The sequence below is a fragment of the Rhinoderma darwinii genome, chromosome 3, assembly GCF_050947455.1.
Source record: "Rhinoderma darwinii isolate aRhiDar2 chromosome 3, aRhiDar2.hap1, whole genome shotgun sequence".
Taxonomy (NCBI): domain Eukaryota; kingdom Metazoa; phylum Chordata; class Amphibia; order Anura; family Rhinodermatidae; genus Rhinoderma; species Rhinoderma darwinii.
Window position 1 is genome coordinate 368,159,206 of NC_134689.1, and position 22,711 is coordinate 368,181,916.

Here is a 22,711-nt window from a genome sequence, read left to right on the forward strand (position 1 = left end):
CAGCTCCCCTAACGGGTTTTCATCCATATTTTCTAGTGTTCTGAACAGCAAGTTTGTCTAGTTCTGCAGTGATATGGGGCACCGGATGGCTAACTCTATACCAGGGCACATTTGCCCATCTGATCTGTAGGAAAGCTTGGTGACAACCACAGAGAGTTGATTTACACAACTAGGTGACGCTTTTGAGTCTGGAGAGGGCAAACAGTGCTTCCCTGTAAATATCTGATCGTTCTTGTGACAGTGCGAGAACGTGGCAGCGCCTACAGGTTTCCTAGAAATGCATTGCCCCTTGTTCAATAACAGAAAGGTTAAAGAACATGCGATACGGCAAATATTACATGACTCACAATACGAAGAAAGATAAAATACACAATCATTAACATTGTTATAATGACATTAGTAACCCGATATGTGCACAGAGGACAACGGCTTCTAACGCACGGACAGCATCACAGAACACGTCTTTGTAATCTGATGTATAGTTATTCGTCCCGTTTCCATGACATCAGAGATTGTAGTTTCGAATGAATGAGAGGTGCAAGAGGCCACTTACCAGATCCACGACCACATCTTTGTGGAAGGTGCTCCTCCATTCGGCGGCCACGTTGCACACGTACACCACAGCTTCGGGGTCATCAGCATTGACATGGAAGATTGGAGCGTTGACAACCCTAGCTACGTCTGTTGGGTATGGGGAGGAGCGAGCCATACGTGGATCAGTGGTGAAACCAATCTGAAAAGAAAAACCTCACATTTACATTACAAGTAATAAAAAAGAAATAAAAACCAAATTGATGTTTTGTCTCAGCGTGTAGAAACCGAAAACAACAACCTACTGCGGTTTAAAGTGATTTTCTACTGTTGGTTAAAATATAAGATAATCAAATGGTGCCACTGAATATCTCCAGCCGCATCGCTCGCCCATTTTCCCATTACTTAACAGCAACCTTTCTGCTTTATGGCGGTGTATAGCCCAAGTTGTATGGGCAGACCACAGACTGCCATAAACAATGGACTAAAGTTTGCCGATGGGCCTTGCAGCTTCCCTGGTCTAGATTTACATCACCGCGCAATTTGGCAAATATATTAACAGTGTATTACGGTTTAGCAAAAAGGGTTACTCATTTCTGTATCAATTCCCAACAGGGTTTAAGATCCCTGCTTGCAATCATTCAATAGGAACCGTCATCAGGTATGACCAGGCAGGTGCACTGCTCATTACAGTTAGAGCTGTGCCTTAGGGCGATGACACATGTCGCGGCAGCTGCACGGTTTTTCCGGGAGAAGCTGTGGTATTATTGGCAAAATCATGCAGCCAATTAACAAGCTATTTGAAAATCCCGCCCACCTCTTGTGGCCGTGGCTTTATCCACATACGGCCGCCGCAACGTGTCCTCACCCTTACAACAAACTGTGCACCTGTGTGATCCACACATGAGATTTGTTTCCACTGGAAGTCTTATGGCTGCAAGCAGAAATAATATGAACTTTTATTATAACTTTTCATCACGCAGCTTTAGATTTTGGAAAAGCTCTGTAAAATGTTGAACCTTTAACACAATTAGAAGCACATCCAAATGCTCCCACAGTCAAAGTTCTCCTGCCTATGAGAGTTACCAAACTGATCTTCACTGCTTGACCCATTTCAAAGGGGTTACTCCTTTGACGTCACAGACTTAATCCTGATGCCATCAATAATTAAGGTTTCCTTCATGATTCTTGCTACTTCCAATAATACTATTCTAGCATGTTACCAGTGACAAATGTGCTGGTTATTGAAAAGTTACTGCATATACAGGTAGTCAGGCAAGTGGTGAATAATGAAGGTTTCTCAGAGAACACTCAGGGCATGCATTGTATATTCTCCTGTCACATGTACAAAAACAAACCACATACCTGGTTGTTGACCACTACATGGACGGTGCCATGTGTAGTATATGATGGGAGATCACTCAAATGGAAAGTCTCATACACAATCCCTTGTCCGGCAAATGCAGCATCTCCGTGTATGAGGATAGACATCACCTGCATAACAAAGAGCAAATGTGCTAAAACCATGAGCAACAGTGGATCTCAGCTTGGCTCCACATACCCATCTCTTATGCATTACCTTCTTGCCTTCATTATCCCCACAATAGAACTGTTCTGCCTTCGTCTTGCCCTGGACGACAGGGTCGGCGGCTTCTAGATGGGAAGGATTGGCGACCAATGACAAAGTGATGTTCCGGTCTGTTACCCTGTTTATCCGCCTGTGATACATTCCTAAGTGGTACTTCACGTCTCCAGAACCCTGAAGAAGAAGAAGAAGAAAGACTAAATCCTTCTTACACCTATGTATTCTTACACAAGACCTGGTCAAAAATAGCAAAACTCACCTCATCTGCAGCTTCCAGCTTAGAGTCAAACTGACAGAATATCTGCTCCAGCTCTTTTCTGATCACGTTGGCCAAAACATTAAGACGACCTCTGCAGAACAGACGTGTAAATCACATTAAGAAACAACAGTCAAGAAAGATGCAACAACAACAACAACGGGAACAGCAGTTCTCCAATTTCTATGATATATTTGCCATTGATAACAAATAGATAAGAATCATATGGAGAACAGATAACAATAACCGTTACGGTGGACAGTGTTGGCTACCTGTGTGGCATTCCCATGATGACATAATCCACACCAGTCCCACTGGATTTATCGATGATGGTTTTCAGGGCAGGAATTAACACTTCACATCCCTCCAATCCAAAACGCTTCTCAGATGACCACTTACGATGGAGGAACTCTTCAAATCTAGATCATGTCATAGTGAGTGGTGCATTAACACATATAATCACGTGAATAAAAGTGACAAGGTAAAGATAATAGATATGGTCATCATCCATCCAAGTGATGCTATATGTTAAAGGGGGTGTCTTATCAGAAATATCGGTGGAATATCGCTGGGATAGGCCGCTAGTGCCCGATTGAAAGGGGTCCAGCCACAATCACTAGAACGATAGTCATAGTCAATGACATCTGAAAGGGAGGACGGAAAAAAGCAGAGCCAACAAGATCACTTTGCTAGTGCTGCTGCTAGTTAATCCTAGGGTCCCATCGATTAAGTTCATTTTGTTCTAGCCCATCAATAGGACTTTGTAGGCATACCCGAGTGATGACATCAATGTCTGAGATGAGAAACCATTTAACGTCTCCCTCTAAGATTCATACAACCTTGGTGGTTGGATTAAGGTGACTGAATAACCCACAAGAGTATAAATGGTGGAGAAACTACCACTCAGGTAAACTGGCAAAGTCACCAGAATTAATGGCGAGATGTCCCTAAGATTTCGGACTTCCCATTACTAGATATATCATGACCTGGATGTAGGAGAACCTCATAGACTTATCTATTGAGTAAATGATGGCACCTTGTAGATCTAACCAGTCTGGCGAGAAGAGTACGTTTCTCCTCACTGGTAAACTGCATAATTCTTGGGGTCTCAAACTTCTCCCGGATCCACTGACATTGTTCCAAGTCATTGATAAACATAAACTCGACTCCAATGTGCTGGCAGTAGGAGCTCTGCACACAGAAACAACAGATGGAGCAAAAAAAACAAAAAAGAGCAAGCACAATGTGGTATTACTATTGAGGCTTCAACCAAATATTCAGCAGGTTGTCACCCCTCACCTCCAGTCTCTTAATGATCTCTCGAAGGGGCAGCGCCGTCTCATTCCCTCCAATGAATGTGGTGGTTGGCAAATGGAAGACTTTGTCCAGGTCGGATTCCTCTAGCCCGTAAAACCCTGTGGAGGGTGGCGGTCAGAGAGACAGACAGACGAAGGCAGCGTTACAGAAGGAGAACCGCAATGCAGCCAACCATGCGATGAGCATTACAGAAAGGTGTGATGGTGTAATGGTGGTGTGATATATACAGTGGAAAGAGCAGGTAGATGGCATGGACAGACACAGGAACACAAGACAACCCGTAAAAGGTGCACAGTTGTTATAGATGTGAATATGGTGTCATTGCAGTGTATAAGAGGTGATTCCGATTTGAAGGACAGAGATGAGGGCACATAGTTGGGGCAGAGAACGGGACAGGAAGCAGATGAGGGGGTCAAGCAAAACGGTAGGTGGGGGTAGAAGAGAGACGTTAATCTACAACCGTCCGGAGAGACGTTCATTTCATGTTCAAACTCTTTCCATTACAGTAAGATTGATAACAGAATCAATATAAATCACAAGCTTCATACACACGCACATACTAAAGCAGCTACTGCAGTGGAGGGAACCTGGCAGCAGTTTTGAGGCATCAGAACTGCTGACAGAACGCTATAGCGAAGGGGGAGGGCATTGTACCATACCTTTTGTCTCAGTCATGCAAGTTGCATGACAGAGAAACCAACGTTTTATTCCCCAGCGCAATGGTCGCAAGGGATACTCTGCTCTGAGTGATGGTGCGAGCGGGCAATCAGGAGACCGCTAGAGCCGTCACTCAGAGCAGAGGGGTGGCATGAGGTGCTGGAACACTTGCACATTAATTGCCCACCTTAGTGACACTTGCGACCGCACTTACCTAATGTAACAGACTGCCTGCATATCTCGTATAAGTAGTAAGAAAGTACCTGCAAACCATAGTATTAATCCAGAACTGCCTATTGTGCCAGATTCTCTACTGTCCTGCACAGCGCGGTCTGTAATACCCTCTAGTGACCCCCTAATGCTACTGCTTCTGAAAGGGAACTGGTCACCAGCATTTCACCTATTGAACTTTACTTATCCTCCACTGGCCGCTGCTATAAAAAGTTCATTACCGTTATAACCTCACCTAAACTCCTCCAACTGTAAATAACGGTCTGCAAACATTTTGCGCTTTTTATTATAATAATCCGGTGTCCTTTTGTGCGCGCACACCAGAAGAGGACATCAATGCACAAGCGTGGGATTGTGTGTGCTGGGGAACGCGAGGAGCTGTCAATCAAAAGTAAGGAGACGGGGTAAACTCGGAAAGACTCGAGGAATGAAGATACGACTCTTTTCAAACGAAGATTTGACTCTTCTGCTCATTAGCATACGGTGCGGGAACACTAAAAAACGAATACTAAAGCCACAGAGCCGACTAAGAAGACAATTATAGGTTATATAGAAATGATTTTTCACCCACTACCACCAGGTATTGCTGGTTTAATATGTGAAATACTGGTGACCGGTTCCCTCTAAGGTGCAGGTAGTAAATATAAATAATTACCACCTAAATGCTCATCTATGTCCATTGATCCCTTAGTGCCCTGTTAATAGAGCCACCTAAACAGACATGTGGTCTGTAAATCTCCCTTCCAAGCGGCACCCAGGAACCAAGATTTTATCATAAAAGGAATAATCTGGGCAAAACCGATACACGTTGGGGGGAGGGGTGATGCATGACACAGGGATTCACTTTGCTAATTTTTTATTTTTAAAGGGGTGTTCCCAGAATCAGAAATGATCATCTATCCACTGTATAGGTAATACTTTTCTGATTGCTGGGGGCTCCACTGCTGGAAACCCCACCAATCATGAGAATGGGGGGTCCTAAAACCCAAGATCATCTTCACTGCAACCTCCACAGTGACGAGGAGCTTGAATGGAGCGCCAGTCGAGCATTTGCCCGACGTTCAATTCAATGTTTAGAAGAATGACAAGCACTGTACTCGGCTGTTTCCGTCATTTCCATAGACTTTGAATGGAGCGGCAGCACGCATGCTCGACCACCACTCTATTCAATGTCTTCCTCCCTGCGGTCTAGCAGCGAGGACGAACAGGGGGTGTGGGACCGCCATTCTAACAATCGGTCGAGGTCCCGAGTGATCATAAAACTATCACCTATTATGTTGGATGGATGATCATTTTTGATTCTGGCACATCCCCTTTAATTCAGGTGTCATGCTCCACCCCCTCAGGCCCAGCACAAGGCATCAGATCAGTTTAATACAAAATATTCCTTAAAACAAAAAAAAAAACTAAAGGAAACTATAAAAATGCCTTTTTAACCCCTTAATGACCAGCCTATTTTAAACCTTAATGACCAAGCCATTTTTTACGTTTTTCCATCATCGCATTCCAAGAGCTATAACCTTCTTATTTTTGTGTCGACATAGCTGTATAAGGTCTTGTTTTTAGCGGGACAAGTTGTATTTTTTAATAACACCATTTTGGGGGACATATTATTTATTGATTAACTTTTATTAACTTTTTTTTTTGGGGGGGGGGGGGGAGATAGTAAAAACCCTGAAATTTCGCCACTCTTTTTCGCGTCTTAAATAAAATATAAATAACACAATAAGTTTATTCAGCGGGTTGTTACGATTGCAACGATACCAAATTTGTATAGTTTTTGGATGTTTTACTACTTTTACACAGTAAAAACGCTTTTATTTCAAAACGATTTGTTTTTGTGTCTCCATATTTGAAGAGCCGTAACGTTTTTATTTTTTCGCCGATGCGGTTGTATGAGGGCTTTTTTTTTTGCGGGAAGACTTGTAGTTTTTATTGGTACCATTTTGGAGTAGATGCGACTTTTCGATCACTTTTTATCACATTTTTTTAAAGTCAGGATTCCATAGTTTTTTATTACATTTTTTACGGCGTTCACCGTGCGGGTTAAATAATGTAATCGATTTATAGTCGGGGTCGTTACGGACGCGGCGATACCAAATATGTGTAACTTTTTTTTACTTTAGTTTGGTTTTTTAATAGTAAAGTTTAAAACGGACAGGCATCTGCTAGGTCATGCCTCCGGCATGATTTAGCAGGCATTCGCTCCAGGCAGACCTGGGGGCCTTTATTAGGCCCCCGGCTGCCATTGGAGACACAGACACTCGGCGATCGTATCGCCGGGTGTCGGTGGGAGAGAGAGGGAGCTCCCTCCCTCTCTCCAAAACCACTCAGATGCGGTGCACGCTATTGTGCACCGCATCTAAGGGGTTAAACGGGTGAGATTGATACTAATATCGATCTCACACAGCAGAGCAGGGACGCCCCCAGCCCTCAACTGCCTCTGGCAGCTGAGAGCAGGGAGATTTGACAGCTCCCTGCTCTGTTTACTTTATATGCATATGCATCAGAATAAAGCCCGTTAGTGGCCGCCGTGAAAAGGCATATTGGCGGTCACTAACGGGTTAAGGCGGAATTCACACGACAGGGATTCCCGGCCGGGTGCCGGCCGTTCATAAATCGGCCGGCACCCGGCTGCATTAGGAATAATAGACCCCTAATGGGGCTATTCACACGACCGTTTTTTTGACGGCCGGGAAAACCGCCCGTCAAAAAATAGGACATGCTCTATTTTCAGCCGGGTGCCCGGCCGCCCGGCTCCCATAGAAGTCTATGGGGCCGGGTAATACACGGCCATCACCGGAATGTGTTCCGAGTGATGGCCGGGTCTACCGTCGCTCGCGCACTCTCTCTCCTCCTCCTCACAGTGCAGAGTGCATGTGAGGAGGAGGATCTTTTATTGCTCGCTGTAGGAGTCGGAATCCCCAATCCCCGGCTGGGGATTGGGGATTCCGCTATAGAAGTAGTGAGTGACTACACTGTCCATATATGGACACAGCGAAGTCACGCACTTCTGCAGCGGAATCCCCGACTCTATGGCCGGGGATGCCGCTACAGGAGAAGTGAGTGACTACACTGTCCATATATGGACACAGCGAAGTCACGCACTTCTGCAGCGGAATCCCCGACTCTATGGCCGGGGATGCCGCTACAGGAGAAGTGAGTGACTACACTGTCCATATATGGACACAGCGAAGTCACTCACTTCTGCAGCGGAATCCCCGACTCTATGGCCGGGGATTCCGCTACAGGAGAAGTGAGTGACTACACTGTCCATATATGGACACAGCGAAGTCACGCACTTCTGCAGCGGAATCCCCGACTCTATGGCCGGGGATGCCGCTACAGGAGAAGTGAGTGACTACACTGTCCATATATGGACACAGCGAAGTCACTCACTTCTGCAGCGGAATCCCCGACTCTATGGCCGGGGATTCCGCTACAGGAGAAGTGAGTGACTACACTGTCCATATATGGACACAGCGAAGTCACGCACTTCTGCAGCGGAATCCCCGACTCTCTGGCCGGGGATGCCGCTACAGGAGAAGTGAGTGACTACACTGTCCATATATGGACACCGCGAAGTCACGCACTTCTGCAGCGGAATCCCCGACTCTCTGGCCGGGGATGCCGCTACAGGAGAAGTGAGTGACTACACTGTCCATATATGGACACAGCGAAGTGACTCACTTCTGCAGCGGAATCCCCGACTCTATGGCCGGGGATTCCGCTACAGGAGAAGTGAGTGACTACACTGTCCATATATGGACACAGCGAAGTCACTCACTTCTGCAGCGAAATCCCCGACTCTATGGCCGGGGATTCCGCTACAGGAGAAGTGAGTGACTACACTGTCCATATATGGACACAGTGACGTCACTCACTTCTGAAGCGGAATTCCCGACCTGTGGCAGGGAATTCCTCTTCAGGAGAAGTCAGTGACTACACTGTCTATATATGGACATTGAAGTCAGTGACTTCTCCTGGAAGGGGGGGGGGGGATGGGTGCAACCTACAGGGGACTGTGTGGCATCACCTACAGGGGGCAGGGTGGCATCACCTACAGGGGGCAGGGTGGCATCACCTACAGGGGGCAGGGTGGCATCACCTACAGGGGGCAGGGTGGGTGGCATCGCCTACAGGGGGCAGGGTGGGTGGCATCGCCTACAGGAGGCAGGGTGGGTGGCATCGCCTACAGGGGGCAGGGTGGGTGGCATCGCCTACAGGGGGCAGGGTGGCATCGCCTACAGGGGGCTGTGTGGCATCGCCTACAGGGGGCTGTGTGGCATCGCCTACAGGGGGCTGTGTGGCATCGCCTACAGGGGGCTGTGTGGCATCGCCTACAGGGGGCTGTGTGGCATCGCCTACAGGGGGCTGTGTGGCATCGCCTACAGGGGGCTGTGTGGCATCGCCTACAGGGGGCTGTGTGGCATCGCCTACAGGGGGCTGTGTGGCATCGCCTACAGGGGGCTGTGTGGCATCGCCTACAGGGGGCTGTGTGGCATCGCCTACAGGGGGCTGTGTGGCATCGCCTACAGGGGGCTGTGTGGCATCGCCTACAGGGGGCTGTGTGGCATCGCCTACAGGGGGCTGTGTGGCATCGCCTACAGGGGGCTGGGTGGCATTACCTGCAGGGGGCTGGGTGGCATTACCTACAGGGGACTGGGTGGCATCACCTACAGGGGGCTGGGTGGCATTACCTACAGGGGGCTGTGTGGCATCACCAACAGGGGGCTGTGTGGCATCACCAACAGGGGGCTGGGTGGCATTACCTACCAGGGGGGCTGTGGCATTATCTACAAAGGGCTGTGTGTGGCAACAAATTTGATGAAATTCATCCGATTTTAAAACGGACAGGGAAAAAAACGGATGCAAATCGGGTCCAAATCGGCCAGAAAAAACGGCAACTCGGCCCGGAACGGAATCGGAACGGATGCAAATCGGATGCAAACCGGCCGACACTCGGACCCTGTCGTGTGAATGAGGCCTAAGGAAGATTCTGTTAACATTTTGGCACAGAAGAGACCTTAATGAAGTGTAAGAGAAGTGGTTATGCACATAATGAACACTCCATCAATCTGATGCAATGAAACATAATGTCTTTCCTACAGATTTCATAGGGCGGCTTGTTTCTGGCCAGAATGTCTTGTCTCCCCCGCCCAAAGTTCCCTTTGTATTAAAACACACAAAATACGTTGTAACAAACAAACAAAAAAAAACACAACCGGGATTTGGCATGGTCTCACATACTCTACCAGTGCAAAGACTACAATTACAGCAGTGGTCTCCAACCAGTGGCTCTCGAGCTGTTGCTTCGGTCAGGGCATGCTGGGAGTTATAGTTGGAGACCCCTGCATTACAGTAATCCAGGTCCAGATCACTCCGCAAGAAAAACTCATACACTGACTTATCGCACAACAGTCCTTATCATTGCCATACAGTGCACTGCAGCACACATCACAGGCCAAAGCATTCACCTCATTTAGTCAGTTTTTCACACAATTTGGGTCAATTACAAGTATGGGTTTATAATTTACACATACCTATGGGGGCATTGCAGCAGACACTTTCACAACTCACACCTCATTAACATACAGGGCGTTGCAGAAAGCTCATATACATGTAGTGCCCTGCATACTCCACCGCACTCCAGCAGACTACAGATATTATTTACAGCAGCCTGTATTCTGAAAATGGTGCTCTCATAGAAGCGGTCAGGAAGCCCAACAGCACATAGTGAGATCCTGCCTGGAATATAGGCTGCTGTAAATTGCGCTGTTATGGCAGTGGAGGGGAAAACCAATTTCCCTGTCTGCTTACTTTCGCAATTGCCTGTAAAAGGAATAAAACGGACAATAACATAATAATAGGTAACTGCTCATATTGCACTTTATGCCTCTAGTTAGTAGGGATGAGGGTGTGGAGAGGATATGAAAAGGAGAAAGTAGCGGGGGGAGGGTTGTTAAACAAAGGATATATTCCGTACCTCCCACTGTGAGAACTCGAAGCCGATCCAGGAATGCTGACAATTCTGAGTGTGTTAGGAGAAGGTAGTGCAGCACAAAGGGGGTTGTGGGTTAAAAAGAGGAAAAATGCAGCATGGGGAAAAGAGAGGAATCTTTTAATGTAAAATCTCATCATACATAGGGGCTCATACAGGCTGCAAGCATCTCTGCAACGTAATCGGGAGAGAAAATAAAACAAGCACTCAGGCACGTAATCGCTTCCAGCGGGCGGCCACAGTCCCGTACTACAACGTGCACACCGCAGTGTAATAACCACAGACGCACATAGATCCACAGAGATCTATGTGTCCACACACACACACACACACACACACACACACACACACACACACAGGGCTGGGAGAAATAACACAGCGACAGGTACAAGTCAATCATTTTCATAGATCTCAGTGAAACATCACTAAACGGTGAGAGAAATCATCTTGTTAGGGTGCAGTCACACGTGGCATATTTGTGTTGTATTTGTCCAATGGGAAAAATGTTCCGCAACTCTTTTCTTGCGGATTTCTGCCGTTGCAGAATATTTTTGCCTTGGGTTTACATTGTAAATTTTTCCGCAGCATACAAGGCAAATACTCCATGTGTGACTGCACCCTTACAATGGAGCAGAGGTGATGAGTCTGGTGGCCGGAGCTCAGTATGAACATGCAGATATTGTACCGGAATAGGATCAGACACATCCTAGCAAAAAAATATATCCATGTTATTTAACACAATATCGCCCAATCACCCTTTACACAACAGTCAGAGATCCAGGTGACCAGAATAATTTCATGTAGGATTAATAAGGATCAGATGCGAACATTCTTAGGGTGGCCATACTCTTCATTCTTTCGAACGATCGCTTGGCTGACGGCTTTACCTCCCTATTCTCCATGAACACTCGGCCACTGCATGTATTCTGAATCTGGAAAGGGGAATAAGCTGCTGCCAGGGGCTTATCTCCTTTGACAAACGAAGGAACAAGTATGTTTAAATCTAACTGACCGATCCTTCTTTCCCCCGTCATCTGCTGTTGGGGGGGGGGGGGGGGGGAGAGATTCGGGAGAGAATAGCTTAAAGGGTACCTCAAGTTTGTCTGCATCTCCCGCCAAAAGTGATGGCAAGAGACGCGGCTGGGAGAGCAGGCTGTCCTGGTTGCTTAGGCAATAAGATGGCGGAAACCGCTTTCCCCGTTGTACAGTTGCATAGGCATCCTGACCGGCCATGTCTCCTGCCATTTAAAGGGAACCTGTCACCAGATGTCCCACCTGAACTACCAACACGCTATTATAGATTAGGCTAACCTGATTCTAACGTGTATTATGTTTTTCCACAGAATGCCTCCTTTGAAGAGAAAAAGCTTTTATTACATTTATGGAAATTAGCATTTTGGAGCAACGAGGGCGTGACTGTTGCTCCAAAATGCTCTCTCGTCATTCCCCAGTTCAACACCCCTCCCTCCCTGCTTCCTTTGATTGACAAGGGCCATGCAGCGTCCTAGGCAAGTTCGCGCCTGGTCCCCGTAGTGTAGTGAACGCAAAATGCTAATTGGTAGTGACTAAAACAAGTAGAAAGAAGCGAAGATCCCGGGGCACTGAATCTCTAAAAACAAACACCAATACCCTTGATCACAGGTAACACACTTTATAGTCCGACTATTAAGCCCCATCTAAACGGGCCAATAATCGGCCGAACGAGCGTTCTTAAGAATGCATTTTCCAGATTATTGACCCATGTAAAGGGCGGTAATCAGCGAGCAAACGCTCGTTCTCAGCGGATTCCGTTGTTTTGAGCAGCAAATATAATCATCGTTGTTGGCAGCACATCTTTCCGTGTAAACAGAGGATGTGCTGCCGACAATATGCAGACTGATGGGGACCGAATGATCATATTAATGATCGGTTGTCCCTATACAGAATCGGCCAATGTAAAAGGAACGGTTAAGAAGCGCCGATCGACTTGTTATATCGCTGATGGGAGCTCCTTGTGGGCATAAATCTGCCCAAGTAAACCAGCTTTTAGTTTCATATGTAAAGTTGATGTTCAGGTTTAGGATACATCGGATTTCTTGCTATTGTTGGTCCAAGGTTTCCCATGTATGACGTTTTCATACAGTGGTTTTGTATAATAAACCTATGGAGGCGACACTATAAAGCCCTGTACCTCTACATTATTATACAAAATGCTTCATCTACTACGTAACCAAAACTAAAGAAAGAGGAGACAACTCGATTTATTCTCCAACGCTGCGTTTATAAATTAGACGCGCGTGCCGGGAAAAGCTTTGGATGGGTTAAACGAAGGCTGTGACGGATGTCTATTAGTGGCATTCGTCACCCATAGACTTTTATGGGATCCATTAAACAGATATGTCATGAACTCTCATGACCTTTTGATGACATATCCGATGAATGGATCCCATAATAGTCTATGGGTGACAGATTAGTCATCCGTCACCTATAAGCTATTATGGCATCCATTTAACGGTCATGAAAAGCTGCTGAAAATCTCATATAAGACACACGGTAAACGGATGCCATAAGCGGCATTTGTCACCCATAGGCTTCAAGGTTTATAAAACGTATAATGTGCGGTATACTTTTATTTGTATGATGCCTCTGGATAAAATAACATAATCTACACTATTCTATCCTGCAAAGAAAAACAACGGTGACCCTGACATAGGTCAAAAGGACACTTTTTTGGCCTCCGTCAGTATAATAACAGCCTATGGGTAAGTTCGATGTATGCCCTGGGAGCTTTTTTTTCGACGCATATGCGAAACGTGCAGAGAAAAAGTGTGGAAGGGGACTCTCCGCTCACCAGCCAAAGGGTAACCGCTCACTTGATAGTCAAAAGCCTCATTTGCAGGCACCAACTAAAGTATATATCAATCTGCTCAGCTTCCCCTGGTCTACAATATGCTGCCTGCATATCCGGACCCCTCTCTGAGCCATAGACACTAGCGATCAGCGGCTCTCGCTCTGGCAGACTTTAGCCATCCATGTAATACATGGACATCTCATCAATCTAATACTACACCGATCAGCCGACTGCAAAATCAGCAGCTTTCCGGGGGTCTCCGGTAGCTCTCAAATAAAAGGGGTTGTCTGTGATAAGGGAATTATGGCTTTAAAAACAATAGTAACAATCTTCAAAAAGTAACTCCAATCTAACCTACTCTCTTGATCCCTATTGATACAGATCCCCTTCACCCATCTGAGCTACATATACATATTCCCAAAGTTGAGTTTCCAAGTGCTTACCCTGTAGAGATCCACATACAAAGTCATTTGTTCATTTTATATATTTACAAAGCACTCCATTTACTTTTAGAAGATCTGCCACCTTATACATAATGGGATCTTTAAGGCCCTGCTCACACTGAGTTTTTTGGTGCGGTTTTTGACGTGGAAACCGTGCGGAAAAAAGGTCCGAAATCGCTTCCCATTGATTCATGGGAAAGAGGCGTCATGCCCTTTCTTCAGGCGTTTCCGTCTCTGATCTCCCTGTGACATCAATGGGAGGCAGAATAAAGTGGTTTTCTCTGAGATTTTTGCCCGCGGCGCTGAAAACCGCTGCAAAAACGCGGCAAAAGAGTGCAAGCAGTTCAAAATCTGCCTCAATTTCTGAAGGAAATTTGAGGCAGATCTTTCCACCTGCAAAACACTCTGTGAACAAACCCCAATAGTAGTTTTACAGGAGATAAAACAGATTCGACTACATTGGGAATACAACACTGTTTACGAGAGGATATAACCACAACCAGGCTGAGGGCAGGTTCGCAGTAATTCCGTAGTATGACTGGCGGAACCCCCTTGATGTTAATGGATTACGTGAGGTTTCCGTTGTTTTATTGGAAGCAATAGCGCAGCACGCTGCACTATTGCTTCCAATATATTCGGCCGGATCTAAGACGGGGACTGCTAACGGAGCCTCCAAGGCAGATGTGAACCGGCCCTTACCTACGAAGGATGCCCACTTAGTAGAGAAAGACAGAACCAAACAGTACCCATAGTTACATTTTATTTTTACCAAAAATAAATCGTAAAGTACTTACATGTTGAGCAGTTCTCAGATCAGTCCACAAACAAAAATGTACTAATGCCCACCACATGCTTTATACCCCAAGCAATCACGGCCCGCACACACCCGTGACATGCAATGTGTGGTTAGTTGCGGTTACCAGCTGCACTTGTCTATGTTAGTGGTTTCTGGCGTGAGGGCAGCACAAGCTTTTTGTAGCCTAATAATTTGTTATTACCCATTCTACACTCAGAGCTCCAACTAACAACTCATTATTAGGGCAGAACAGAAGGAGACCCATTCTAGTCGTCTCTAGTAGACTCATTGACCTTGTTTGGTCTCATTAAAGGGAACCTTTCACCTGCAAAACGAATCATGTTATAGAGCAGGAGGAGCGGAGCAGAATGATATATTATTGTGTCGGAAAAGATTCAGTATAACGTGTCATTTATTGATTAAAAACCCTGTGATTTAAATGCTTTTTCTATGCTTCGGAGTCCAGTGGGCGGGGTCTCACTCAATAATTACCAGTGGAGAAAAAGCAGAGATGCACCGCGCCACATAGTGCAGGTCACAAAACAAGGGTAATAGTAGGGTTAGAGGTAATGGCATACAATCACCTATAAGGGTTGTGCGACCTCAGGCCCAACTCTGGTGTAAGCAGAGAGGTAGATGTAGAAGTCAGCTGCAGCTAGGCCCCAACCGGTAGCAAACGGAGATACCGCAATAGAACAGCGCAGTAGTAATAAATAAGCAGTTTATTATGGCTACGCGTTTCAATGCTTAACTTACATCTTCATCAGGCCATGACTGTCAATGATTGACAGTCTTCCCTATGTGTGCCGATAAGAACCGCCCACTGGACTCTTAAGCCCAGAATGAGCAGGGAATTCAATAAATTCCAAGTTATATATCAATCTGCTCAGCTCCTCTTGCTTTATAAAATGCTGCCTGCAGTTCAGACTGTATGTTCAATGTGACAGGTTTCCTTATATTCTTCACTCTTGATAATTATTTGAGGGGCAAAAGATCCTTAACCCAAGCAAAGGGCACTGAATAAAGAACCAGCATAAGGCCCTGTTCACACTGACTGGTAAAATCAGATCCGTTTTTCTTTTAAGTGGTTTTGCACCACAGGCATTTTTTGTCTCATTTTTTTTCCACCTCTTTCTTCAACAGGCAAGAGGAAAAACCGCGAGTGTTTTTTGCCATAAAACACGTGAAAAAACGCTACGAGCGTTCACGGCGGGTTTGTTTTCCATCTCTCATTGATTTTAATGGTGTTTTTGAGGCGTAAAACTCCTCAAGATAGGGCATGTCGCTTCTTTTTCCACTCGTGGGAAAAAACACCTTCATCTCCTATTAAAACCAATAAAAGGCAACTTCGGCCGTTTTTTCCCGCGGTTTCTGCGGCAAAAAAACGCGTAAAAAAAAAACCTCCATGTGAACAGGGCCTAAGATGTAATGCTGTGTCTAGACTATTCCCACCAGAGCAGCTGTTAGTTGTGAGCTCTGCACCTACATAATAGCGAGCAGGGGACAAACAAACATCTTGAGGGGTGAGAGGGGGCGGTAAGCGGTGACCATTTTAGTAGAGCAACTGGCCCTCACCGAGTTTGTCTGAGGATGTGACAATGTCAGCTGGCACACAGGAATCCAGATCTGCGTCCAGAATGCCCAATGGGTCAAGTTGGGCAACATGGTGCCCACGAATCTATATAAAGGAAAGGTGCCGAGGTAGAAGAGAACAGTAAAGGAAGACAGAGCATGGGTGACGAGGAGTCAGGGAACAAGGAGTCAGGGAATAATGGAAAAGGGGAGAAAGTAAAGAATAGGCACCACGTAAAACAATAAACACAGAAAAGAGGAGGAAAAGCAAAGAGAACAATTACAATGAGTTTGGTACATTATCCTCACCGACATTCGGAGGACCGACAATTACTGGAGCGTCATCAAAATTAACAGTGCTAATTCCGAGGGGGTCAAGTTTTGCAATGTGGTGACCCCTTACCTGGAAGCAATGACACAAACTGGTTAATGACACCTCCCCCACCCCACAGGCAGTCGTTAAGTAATCAATATGAGAATGGAAGTGACTACCTCAGCAACCTATAAAGCTAGAAGAGTTTCATGCGGAGGTTAAAGGGCATTTTTCTGCTTAAAGAAAACTCAGCAGTAAATATATGTCCTTGAGCTGTCCTCTTCTGTCACGTCGGAGAGTCCCGAACAGCAAAACCTGCCTAGTTTACCAGTGAGGCATCCCCTGTCCCAGTATGGCTACATGCCTAGGCAGAGATCACATTCAGGAGTCTGGGAAAGCTGTGTAACAAATTCTCAATCAAAGTATACCGTGCAGGTTCTGCTGTGTCTGGAACTCCCATAGACTAAAATAGAGACGTTTTTTGTTCTTCCCTTGGTTGATACCTAGTTTCTACTAAACAATGGTTGTCAAGGGACCGCAGTTCCCCCGATTCCCTGAAGGTGGTCGATATCTTGTCTATGGCCACGTATAGGTTCAATTTCTCTTTACAAAGCTATTGATCTATGGAAGCCACAGGCCATTGTACAATGACGCTGCTCCAGTCCCACTCCATCAATACCGATATTAGAAAAGAGAAGCCAATTGCCAAGGAAAGTCAGACGGGGGGGGGGGGGGGGAGACGACGACAAACTGCAGTCTATATAGACTGAAGGAAGAATCGGGTGTGGTTGACATGTGAATCTACCTTTATCTTTGGTGGCCCTAAACTTGTATATTAAGGAACTGAATATAAATCTCCCTAATTCACTTATTTTCTGGATTGCTCGCTTTATTAGCAGGAGTGATCCGATAGCAGAGTAGGGCCGTGTCATACCCCTGAGGGATCACCTGCAGAAAAAGAACCCACCTTTGCGGTAGTCTGTATTCTGTCTAAAAGACCTTGTGGACAAACTATAGGGACGCTGCAGAGCTTCCAAGCTCTCTGGGTCTTGTAGTTTCACAACAGTTAGAGTACTACAAATTTGTGGGTTCAGTGTTGGCCACATCAAAAAAGAAAAAAAAAAAGAAGAAGAGGAAGAGAGACAACTAAAAAAAGGAGAGGAAGAGAGGAAACATACCTGATATGCCCGGATGAGGGACTGCACAGCGAGATGATCTTCCACTAGTTTTTCTAGATTGGGCTGTCCCTGTACTAATGACTGTGCTTGTGTAAATGCAGACAGGCTGCTGCCCAGGGGCGGCGGGCTCTGGTAAGCTGCTCCAGGTGCTGCTCCGGCATTGGCATTCCGGAAGAAGATGTCCCATGACTGCAGAAATGGGAAGAAGAACAAATTGTAAGCACAATGTGCCAACGGAGATGTAAACGTAAGAAATGTTGGCATTACATTGCTGAAGCCCCAGTCAAATGATTCTTTGCATTAAAGTTTTTTTACAATAAGCGCATAAGGGAAACAAAGATAATTTAATCCTAAAAAGGGTCCTGGTGTCCGCGAGTTATTTTTATGACTTGTATACATTTTCCACTTCCTATGGAGACCACATCCCTGTGCAGGTTCCACCACCCACTACAGTGGTGACCAGACCAACCTGAAAAAGGTCCCTTCTCTCCAGTGGCCCCATGAACACGAACCTCCTTTTGAGGGATAAATTCCCCCGAAAATCCGCGGGAGAATTGCGGCCCCATTCATTCCTATGGGGCCATGCACACGACTGTGGTTTCCACGGTCCATGCATGGCCCAGGAGCCCGGACCGCAGAAAGAACGGGCATGTGGTCTGCGGTCCAGGCTCATAGCAAATAATGGCCGCAGCCATGTGCACGGCCCGCGATTTGCGGGCGACTTGCATGTGGCACTCCGCCCCCGGCCGACCCGAAAATCACGGCCGCGCACATGGCTACGGTCCTGTGCATGAGGCCTTAATCTGTCTATGGTGTTTATGCCCTTATGTCTGGATGTTAGAAGGTGTATTGAGCCATTACTTCGTTTTACTTGTTCCTGGGTGACAACCAATATGGCAACCATAACTCACACATTGGTTTCCACTCAACCTTCCCAGACTCATGAACAGTAAAATGTACTTCGCTATACATCTGCTTCTTGGGAGTGATTCTATTATCATATTATGTAATGGTTATTAATGCAATTTGCTAATATAATCTTTACCTGAGCTTCCCCTGTGTGAACAGCTACTTAATTCATCATTTGAACAACAGATTTAGGTGTCAGAAGTGCAGAGAATACTACGCGGTTCTGTAATGGACTGGAATATCACGTTGGTGGAAATGACCGATATCCTATGGGCCCAATTTATCACCGTATAATTTGGCTCAGCATGGAAAGCCCTGGAAGGACTAGTGTCACATGTATGCTTACATAGGCGATAGTGGTTACCTGCCCTCCCTGCTGCACATGACTATAGTATAATATAGTACCAGACTAGCCCATAACCACTTTCCAACAAACAGCTACTCTCTTGAATTCAGCAAGAAACCGAAGACATTCCCCAAGTCAGGACTTTGTCTGCAGGCAAAACGTCAGCAAAATACTATTTCCTGCTCTGTTTGGGAACACAACGTCCTAGAGAATCTATGAGGTAACCTCCCAGGGGAAAACCAAAATGCCAGCTAAATCCAAAACAGCTTTTGGATAAATGTAATGTGCAAATATCTCCTAATATTATTTGTGTGCATGTTACCGACAGCGCTTTTTAGATCAAAGCAGTCTCAAGGGTTCAGCTTTGGTGAGCTAGAAGTAAACCCAGCCTCGTATATTAGGGAACTGCGGTTGTGGTGAAGTCGAGATATGAAGTGTTCTTTGGTGAGGTCCTGTGACATGAAAGGAACACTGTGGTCAAAGTTGATTTTCCTGACAACCATTAAAGCGACTAATGCTGGCCATACACTATAGATTTTGGGGGACTGAAAAGGCAGACCAATTTCCACTGACTGTCGGAGCCTTTTCCTGACAGGAACGAGCAAAACAGAGGCCGACTGAAGAGCTGTGTTGGATTTTTTTCAGTTATTGTCGGGTTCAGTCCTTAATGCCAAATAACAGATCTGCATCCCATCAATAGAAGCCCATATCAGGACTTAGATCAAAGAAGAGATCGATCGGCAATCGTTTTAGACCTCATGCACACGAACGTGATTATGCGGCTGCAATTAATTTCCATCGACCTTTGCACACGACCGTGGTTTCCGCGGTCCGTGCGTTGCCTAGGAGCCTGGACCGCAAAAAGATAGGACTTGTCTTATTACGGCCCCATTTTGCGGTCTAGGCTCATTGAAATGAACGTACATGGCCAAGTGCACGGCCCGTGATTTGGGGGCGGCCCGCGGGTGACACTCCGCTGCCGCCCAAGCCACAAATCAGGGGCCGTGCACACCACATTACAGTCGTGTGCACGAGGCCTTACCCTGTTGCGTTGTGGTGCAAAACTACACCCTCCATAGACCAACCATGAATGACAAGTTGTTCAGAAAACGGCCGTCTGAAATACCTGTCTGGCCAGCTTAAGGGGTCAAGGAATAAAGAAAAAAAAAAAAAAAAAGTGTTTATTTGTTTTGGTTTTTTAAATTCCGCTGAGCCGCTTTTTTGTTAGGGTAAGAAAATGATTAGTGATTATTTATAACACTCAATGCTATTCGTCAGTAAATAATCTTCTTGCCCTTTTTTAAATGCTGACACAGAATCTGCCTTTAATCCCTCTTGGGGTAGGGCATTCCATAGTTTGAATGCTCTAACTGTAAAGAGCCCTTTCCTATATTGAGGTCTGGAACATCTTTCTTTCACATGCAATGAATGTCCCCATGTCCTTTGTAAAGTCATTCGAAAGGACGAGGAAGCAAAAAGGACAGCTAAAGCAGCTCTGCAGTGTGAGGACCAACAAAATAGCATCCCATTTGGGTATATTCACACATTGCGGTCAATTTTCCAACAATTTTTGTGAAAATCTCTGTCAAAAATCTGATTTGACCAATCCATGGGAATAGGCCCTATGTCATCTTCTTGGATCCTAGAAGTGTGAGGGGGAGTGGAAAACGGAGGTCAACTGCAGCTACACCTGAATTATCAGGTTTTGGAGTGTTGTTAGAGTGTATTCACACAAGCAGGTTTTTTTTTTCTGCAATTATCCCAAATTGTGTGATTTTGTGTAAACGCAGCATTTTAGCTATGATTTTGCGATAATCGCAGCAAAAAAAAGCCATTAAACTTGCCTCTGTTAACACAACGACTGAACGTGATATTAAACTGGCGTAAATACAAAAAAAAAAAATTACATGAGAAGCCCTCCGAAAGACAGGGATCATTATGTGGATCATACCGGCGTGCCAAACTTCCATAAATAATAACTAAACCCAAAAGATCAGAGGTTGAGCAAAGGGTAAATTCTCTCATGTCCCCACCCTCGGTTGTTAACACTATTTTAAGAATCTGGGTAAGTCACGAGAAAGCGTGGGGGAGGTGCTAGGAGTCGGATGAGGCAGACATGCTGCGTCTGTAATTACCGTCAGTCTAAATCAGCAGCGATCACTAATCTTAACCGGCTGACTCCTAGGAATATACAGCCCAATACAAATCACTGTGGAGCGGTCCTAGGATATGTGCAGTGTCTTGGCATGCGGCCTGGAAGGGTTAAAGGAGAATCACTTCCGCTTGTATTGTGGAACTATTCAGCGTTGCCAAGTCACATTAGGGGACACTGTGTCCTCTAGCAAAGTTGAGGAACTGCTACCATGTGAATTCCTATACCCTTCTTAAAGACCTTTCAGCACGTCAGTGGTGCGGTTAACCCGGTTTAACCAAACAAAGAATAGCTACATAATACAACTAAACTTTTTATAGATAGACATTTCTGAGAAAGCTGAGACAACCAACATGGCCGCCATTACATCTTCCCCAGGCTGCTGAATGGAAAATTAGTCTAAACAGGCGTTACGGATGTGTCCCTGCATTACTAGGCAGATTTGTTATTTGGGAATATCTGTAATGGTGGTCGTTATCACTCAGATTTCCTATAAAAAGATATAAATCCACAAAAAGATCTGGTCTGCAAAATAGATATTTAACGGTCTATCCTTAAACTTTTACATTATTATGGTACAAAGATGAAAACCATAGGCCTATTTCATCCCGTTAAAGGGGTCATATCAATACGGCGTCAATAAGAACAACAGGCATTACATAGTGGCGAGCCAATCTGACAGGTTGGTTTACACGGGGTGATTGACGAGATTACAAATCAATTGGCGCTCGTTTAAAGGCCCCTTTACACTGGCCGATCAAACTGTATGGGGACGAACGATCGTTATGTCCCCATATAGTGTACATACTGTCAGCAGCACATCCTGCGTACACAGGGAGACGTGCTGCTGACGACGATGATTTTATAGGCCGCTTAATAGATTCAATCAGCTGACAAACGAGCGGTTTCTTGTCTTCTCGGCTAATCGCCGACATGTTGATGTGAACGCTTGTTTGCCCAATCATTGGGCCTTATTTTGGCTTCCAATATTTTGTTATAATTATCAAGGGGCTCATCATTTCCACAGTTAAAAATATTAGTCTCTTGTATTGACCCAAATGTAAATTCTTAGATAACTAGCACAGACCATGGAACATTTTGAAGCTGGTTTGATAAATATTCCGAGCAATGAAACGATCATTGGGTGGAACGGATCATCTTTTTAACGAGGATAGAGCAATTATTGCGATTGATCGTCACGGTCATCCATGTGAATTGTTGCGGGGATATTACAAAGCGGGGAATACACGTATATGTGTCAAGAGCGGATATCATCTACTGTATCTAAAAGGTGTAAAAAAATGTACGGCTTACAAAAGAGTCATAAAACTAGAAAGTCCAAGCCCAGCCATAACAGCATTAGAGGCTGTATGCAAAAGTAGCTGGTGAAGGGAATAAATCGGAGTAGAAATCAAAGAAAATTAAGGGTTAATGTCTGCATGTTAATAAACTGACCCAACCCCTTTTGCGAGTGGCTTTCCCTTTGCAAGCTGGCGCCTCGCCAGTCCAGATGACGCGCTATTTGTTCCAGCAAGAACTGGCCTGCATGGTAACAGGGTGACTTTCAGCTCTGTACATTCACAGGGCCTGCACC

The 22,711-nt window shown here is 45.6% G+C and overlaps 1 protein-coding gene across 4 annotated transcripts in view; it reads right to left on the reverse strand.

Annotated features, from left to right (window-relative positions):
* Nucleotides 1–22,711, reverse strand: part of OGDH (oxoglutarate dehydrogenase) — a 58,786-nt gene that overhangs the window by 9,932 nt on the left and 26,143 nt on the right. Inside the window, exons 3-12 of one of the 4 annotated variants that reach the window (XM_075858654.1) lie at nucleotides 17,711–17,899; nucleotides 16,223–16,325; nucleotides 10,564–10,608; nucleotides 3,672–3,787; nucleotides 3,409–3,563; nucleotides 2,645–2,791; nucleotides 2,376–2,466; nucleotides 2,111–2,290; nucleotides 1,897–2,025; nucleotides 554–733 (exon numbers count right to left, since the gene is read on the reverse strand). In XM_075858654.1, coding sequence (XP_075714769.1) covers nucleotides 554–733; nucleotides 1,897–2,025; nucleotides 2,111–2,290; nucleotides 2,376–2,466; nucleotides 2,645–2,791; nucleotides 3,409–3,563; nucleotides 3,672–3,787; nucleotides 10,564–10,608; nucleotides 16,223–16,325; nucleotides 17,711–17,899 — 1,335 coding nt within the window. Of the gene's footprint in view, nucleotides 1–553; nucleotides 734–1,896; nucleotides 2,026–2,110; nucleotides 2,291–2,375; nucleotides 2,467–2,644; nucleotides 2,792–3,408; nucleotides 3,564–3,671; nucleotides 3,788–10,563; nucleotides 10,609–16,222; nucleotides 16,326–16,528; nucleotides 16,623–17,710; nucleotides 17,900–22,711 lie in introns of all 4 variants that reach the window. The other 3 variants (XM_075858655.1, XM_075858657.1, XM_075858658.1) reach the window with 3 other exon arrangements.